This window comes from Rutidosis leptorrhynchoides, chromosome 9, assembly GCF_046630445.1.
Source record: "Rutidosis leptorrhynchoides isolate AG116_Rl617_1_P2 chromosome 9, CSIRO_AGI_Rlap_v1, whole genome shotgun sequence".
Taxonomy (NCBI): Eukaryota; Viridiplantae; Streptophyta; class Magnoliopsida; order Asterales; family Asteraceae; genus Rutidosis; species Rutidosis leptorrhynchoides.
In genome coordinates this window covers 24,067,346-24,073,905 of record NC_092341.1, presented here as the reverse complement: position 1 = coordinate 24,073,905, position 6,560 = coordinate 24,067,346, and the positions used below count along the sequence as shown (strand labels likewise).

Here is a 6,560-nt window from a genome sequence, read left to right as displayed (position 1 = left end):
TCCAGGCCTTTGGTTTATGTATGAAATATTCTCTCTTTGTTCCATTGTTAATTCAATACCGAGACAATCTTTTGTCAAATGTGGTCCTCCACACTGCTCACAACTAATTCGTATTGAGTGAATATCCTTAGTCATCTTTTCCATTCATCTCTCCACAACATCTATCTTTGCGGAAATGGAATCTAAGTCATGGCTAGAATCGGCTCTAGCTGCTTTAAATGATCTACCGATATCTTTTTCTTGGTGCCACTCATGTGAGTGGGAAGCAGTGTTATCAATAATTTTATAAGCATCAGTTTCGGTTTTCTTCATAATGGAACCACCAGCTGCTATATCGATGTCTTTTCTTGTAGTGATGTCGCATCCTTAGTAGAATATTTGTACTATTTGACAGGTGTCTAAACCATGTTGCGGACATCCTCTTAATAACTTTCCAAATCTTGTCCACGCCTCATATAGAGTTTCATTCGGTTTCTGTGTGAACGTAACAATTTCTCCTTGAAGTCTTACGGCTTTAGATGCCGGAAAGAATTGTTTAAGAAATTTTTCAACTAAAACGTCCCATGTATCGATCGCCCCTTCCGGTAACGATTCCAACTAATCTTTGTCTTCTCCCTTTAAAGTCGAGGGAAATAACATGAGATATATCTGTTCATCTTCAACTTCTCTTATTTTAAATAGAGTGCAGATCCTATTAAAGGTACGTAGATGTTCATTTGGATCTTCCTTCGGCGCACCACTAAATTGGCATTGATTAGTCACCATATGTAGAATTTATCCTTTGATTTCATAATCTGGCGCATTAATGTCTGGATGAGTAATTGCGTGACCTTGGCCAGTACGTTTAGCTCTCATTCGGTCTTCCATACTTAAAGGTTCTAGATTCTCCATAATTGAATTTGTTGAATCGGAATCACTAGAGGATTCTGATTTAATGGTTCGTTCCTCAACAATCTCTATTTGAATGATTGGTGGTTCCGGAGGAAAATTTAATGGTTCAGGATCTATGAATCGTCCCTGAATATTCTCCGGATTCTCAATTGTGAGGTCGGGTTCAAAAAATGGATTATCGGAAATTTGAACTGAAGTACTTGGTTGACTGGATGACGATTCTAAAGAAAAATAAACGGCGGTAATATTTGCTAAATGTCTTGATCGAGTTACAGGTGGTGAACGTACAAAAGGTGGTGAACGTCTTGCTCGGTGCATTCACTGAATATCCTATTAGTTTTTAAAAAGGAAAGAAAAATTATATAAGTTATCCAATTAATAGACTTTTCTGATTTTGCCCAAATTTCGAATAGCCAAAAGATGCAGCAGAGGGGCAGGATTCGTTTGGTCTCAATATAATTGAGGACTGTTTGGCTCCAATAACCCGGTCCACGTACAAATCCAACTATTACTACGAACCAGAAAATTTTGATGTCTATCAATTTAACCACTTAAAATAAATTTTCGTAATTTTAAGAAATTTAGTTAAGAAGTAGAATAAAAATCTATGTCCTAAAACTAGAATAGCGAGAAATAAGAAAGAAAAAGAGCGTGTCGGAAAAAAATCGAAAACTAAAAATAAGAAAGAAAAAGAGTAACTTATAGAACTTAAAAACACTCGACTAACCCAACCTTATTACTATCACTAACTTAAAATTATAATCGTAAATTGAGATTACTAATTGGAATGATAATTGATACATAGGTAAAAGGCGTCTAAAAATATTAAAGCTTGCAAGAAAAACTATATCCCAAATGGCAATAACTAAAAAAAAAAAAAACTAAAACTTAAAAAGGCGTCGCAAAATTCTAAAGTACCTAAATCTTAGTCTAAAAAAAGCACTTAAGGGATTTTACGGCAAAGCCTAAAAATCTAGAAATAAAAATATAACTATGGCAAAAACTAAGATTAAAACTAAAAACTAGCGAAAAATACAAATATTACGCTAAAACAATTAAAAAGGGAGAAAATATAAAATATACAAAAAGTTGTAAAAATTACAATTTTTATAAAAATATTATTTTTATAATATTTATTTATTAAAACTATTAATTTTACAATTTAAATAAACTGATTTAACTAAAATATATAAATTAAATAAAAAGTAAAACTAATTAATATATTAAAATTAAACCTAATTAGGGTTAAAAGTTAATTAATAAATATAAACCCCGTAATTAATGCTGATTAGGGTTTCTGTCGGCGTGTCAGAGTGGCTCCGCGAGTTGCGGTGCTCGAAGCTGGAAACTCCGCGAGTCGCGAGGTATCAAATTTCAGATCAGGAGCTTTCGTTTGACAGGTTTATATTTTGTTTTATTTTTTTTATTTTTCTGTTTAAATTTTCTGTTTTAATAAATATATAAAATATTTATATAAATTAAATAAAAACTTATGTTTTAAAATAGATTTATATATATATATTTTTTCGGTTTTTAATTTTTTAAATTTTAAAAAGTATATATTTTACAAAAACTAATTAAAACTTAATAAGAAATTTTTTTTTTTAATATATATTAGCGTTGCGCTTCCGGCTTTTAAGCTAGATGTTCCCCGGCAGCGGCGCCAAAAATAACTTGATGTTATGCGAGGTGTATATAAAATAGCTAATAAATTTTACAAGGAAATACTATTAAATACGATACAATTTTACACAAGATATTTATTTATTTAGAGAATGGATATACTTAAACCTTGCTACAACACTTATAGGCAGTGTACCTAATCGTACAGTAGTGTAGTGTTTAGTAAGTCCGGTTCGTTCAACAGGGAAAATCTTTTAATCAAAGCTTAATGCTATATTAGTTTAATTTTATAAAAATAAAAATATATATATATAAGTAATATTATTATTATAAAGGGGGGCTTTTATCGTTTAATGACCGGTTTGTCGATTTTAAAACTTTAGTCGCAGTTAAAACAAAATGTAAAATATTAAATAAATAAAAGACTTAATTTAAAGCATAAAGTAAATAACGATAATGAAATTGCAAATAATAAAAGTGCGATAAAATAAACTTGCGATAATTAAAAAGTACGATAATTAAAAGTGCAATTAAATATAATAACAATAAAATAAAATACGATAATTAGAAGTGCAATTAAATATAAAATAAAGGAAATTAAATATGAAATAAAAGAATTATGCTTATTTAAACTTCCGTAATCATGATGTTTGACGTGTTGATTTTAGTTTTATGCCCATGGGTTAATTGTCCTTTGTCCTGAATTATTTAATATGTCCGTCTGGTTTTTGTCCATAACAGTCCATCAGTCATAAATATAAAGTGCGAGTGTCCTCGTCAAATTATTCTTATACCCGAAGTCAAATATTCCAACTAATTGGGGACTTAAACTGTAACAAGATTTTAATACTTTGTTTAATAATTACACCAGGATGTCGACTGAGTGTAACCCAAGGTTTTAATACTTTGTTATCAATTATGCCAAGTGTCCTTGTACATAATTTCACCCATGTTTTAATAATTCTAGTGACTATTAATCCATTCCCGTGTCCGGTTAAATGAACGATTATTCATACATATAAATACCCCGTCCATCGTGTCCGATCGAGTGTATATGGTTATTTATAGGGACGTCCAATTGTAAATCTTTATATTAAAATTAACAAACTATCATTTAGTTAAACAAATATAAAGCCCATTAATAATCCATAGTCTAATTTCCACAAGTGTCGTTCTTTTGTCCAAACCCCAATTATGGTACAAATCCCAATTACCCAATTTTAGTAATTAGCCCAACATCATGATTACTTCGGATTAAATAAGCATAATAATAAATTAGCTACGAGACATTAAATTAAAAAGGTTGAACATAACTTACAATGATTAAAAATAGCGTAGCGTTACACGGACAGAATTTCGACTTACACCCTTACAACATTCGCTAACATACCCTTATTATTAGGATTAAAATTAAAATTAAAATTAAAATATAAATTATAAATATAAATATTACGTATAGATAGATGGATGGATATATATTGATGATTTTTGCGATCAGAATGCGTGAGCTTTATAGGCAGTTTTAACATTTGGGGCTCCGCGACTCGCGGCCCTTTTCTTCTTCAAACTCCGCGAGTCGCGGAGATCGTATTTCCAGCCCACACACCTTTGTCTTTTAATCTGCCGACGGAATTTAATATATAAATGTAATATAAATATATAATTTATATAATTAATTATATATTATATTATATTTATATACATAATTAATTTATAACTTTCGGTCCGTTGCGTCGAGCGTTGAGAGTTGACTCTGGTCCCGGTTCCGGATTTTCGAACGTCCTTGCGTACAATTTAATATCTTGTACTTTACGTTTTGAATCTTGTACTCTTGTAATTTCGAGACGTTTCTTATCAATAATTGGAACCTCTTTGATTGTATTTTGTACTTTTGAGCTTTTTGGACCTTTGCGTCTTCAATTCGTCGAATCTGTCTTTTGTCTTCACCTTTTATTATTTAAACGAATATCACTTGTAAATAGAACAATTGCAACTAAAAGCTTGTCTTTCTTGAGGAATAATGCTATGAAATATATGTTCGTTTTTAGCATTATCATATTGCCAAATTGCTGAATGAAATGCATACGTCTCCATCACAAATGGTTCCGCAATCACAAACGGCACCACATCAACACACATTGTCACAACAAAAACTTGTTCAAGATGATGAAGAATCCGGTGATTATCAAGATGATCCATCTTATGATGGATCTGATTCTGAAGAGGAGTCACAACCTATAGATAGTGGTGAAAGTGTTCATAATCTGCCACAAATTGTAGAAGTTTAGGAAGAACAACTAGAACCTGAAGGTGTTCGTAGATCATCACGAACAGTTGTCTTACCTCGACACTTAGATGATTTTATTGTTGATTCGAAAGGAGTTTCTGGAGCACCATCAAATGATGCCTCAACGTCTGAAAATCAGATATCTTTAACTGAAAATGTTATGCAAGCTTTCTATTCTTCGCTAAATAGGTCAGGCAAACTCTTCTTACATGCATATTCATGCTTTGTGTGTCAAATTGAACCAAACTCTATTGAGGAAGCTCTTCTATATGATGATTGGGTAAATGCTATGCAAGAAGAGCTTTTGCAATTCAAGCATTTAGGAGTATGAAAACTGGTGACTCCGCCTCATGGTTGCAAACCTTATGGGCTTTGATGGGTATGGAAGAATAAAAAAGACGAGCAAGGTATTGTAATCCGAAATAAAGCTAGACTGGTTGTGAAGGGATATCAACAGATCCCTGATATAGATTATGATGAAGTATTTGAACCAGTGGCTAGACTTGAGGTAATTCGAATATTTTTGGCATTCGCATCTTTTAAAGGCTTCAAGGTCTATCAAATGGATGTCAAAAGCGCCTTTTTGTACGGGACTCTCAATGAGACCGCGTTTGTTAAGCAACCACCGGGTTTTACAGATCCACACTCTCCAGAAAAGGTATATCGTCTAGAAAAAGCACTGTATGGGCTTCATCAAGCTCCAAGAGCGTGGTATGGTACGTTGTCCAACTATATGATTGATAATGGTTTCAGAAGAGGTGTCATCGATCAGACACTTTTCATCAAAGAAAAGGGCAAGCATATTATGCTAGTACAGGTGTACGTGGATGATATTATCTTTGGATCTACAGATAAGACGATGGTGGATGATTTTGAGGAGGTAATGCAGAAACGGTTCAAGATGAGTTCAATGGGAACTATCAAATTCTTCCTTGGTATTCAGGTTGTACAAACAAATCAGGGTATCTTTTTACATCAGACAAAATATGTATCAGATATTCTGAAAAGATTCAAAATGGAAGATGAACATCCTGCAAGGACGCCGCTATCGGTGAATCACGGGATTACACCGGATAAGGAAGGTGATAAGGTTGATCAAAACTTATATAGGACCATCATTGGTTCGTTGATGTATCTGACAACGTCTCGCCCTGATATCATGTTCGCAGTTTGTTTATGTGCTCGCTATCAAGCAAATCCGAATGTACATCATTTGCTTGTGGTGAAAAAGATTATGCGTTATTTAAAGCAAACTCTGAATTTGGGCCTATGGTATACCTGTGATAATGATTTTGTACTGACGGCTTATAGTGATTCCGACTATGGTGGATGCAAGAAAGATTTTAAGTCAACATCAGGAGGTTGTCAATTCCTTAGAAACAGACTAGTTACATGGCAGTGCAAGAAGCAGACAGCAGTGGCCTTGTCCACTTGTGAAGCTGAATACATTGCTACAGTAAGCTGTACATCTCAGGTTGTGTGGATACAACAGCAGCTTCGTGACTACGGTTTGAATATTTCTAACACTCCTATTTTTGTTGATAATTCTGCGGCCATAGCTGTTATGAAAAATCCTGTGAATCATTCTAAGACCAAACACATAGGGATTAAATACCATTTTATTCGAGACTGTTATGAGAAAAGGCTAATTGATGTTGTTCAAATTGGCACAACTATGCAAAGGGCTGATCTTTTCACAAAAGCTTTTGATAAACCACGTTTTAATTTCTTGTTAACTGAGTTAAGTGTCAAAATATAG

General features: G+C 33.0%; 1 protein-coding gene across 1 annotated transcript; it reads left to right on the top strand.

Annotated features, from left to right (window-relative positions):
* The first annotated feature begins 5,930 nt into the window (after positions 1-5,930).
* On the top strand, positions 5,931-6,560 carry LOC139867841 (uncharacterized mitochondrial protein AtMg00240-like). The gene is made up of 2 exons (XM_071856191.1): positions 5,931-6,162; positions 6,259-6,560. Exons 1-2 carry the CDS (start codon positions 5,931-5,933, stop codon positions 6,558-6,560), a joined length of 534 nt encoding a protein of 177 aa, XP_071712292.1.

What these genes read in the sequence shown, in the direction of transcription:
- LOC139867841 (XM_071856191.1), top strand. Translation starts at nt 5,931, where the DNA reads ATGTATCTGACAACGTCTCGCCCTGATATCATGTTCGCAGTTTGTTTA. An exon ending in TTTTAAGTCAACATCAGGAG is followed by an intron (nt 6,163 to 6,258) that starts GTTGTCAATTCC and finishes ACATTGCTACAG; the next exon opens with TAAGCTGTACATCTCAGGTT.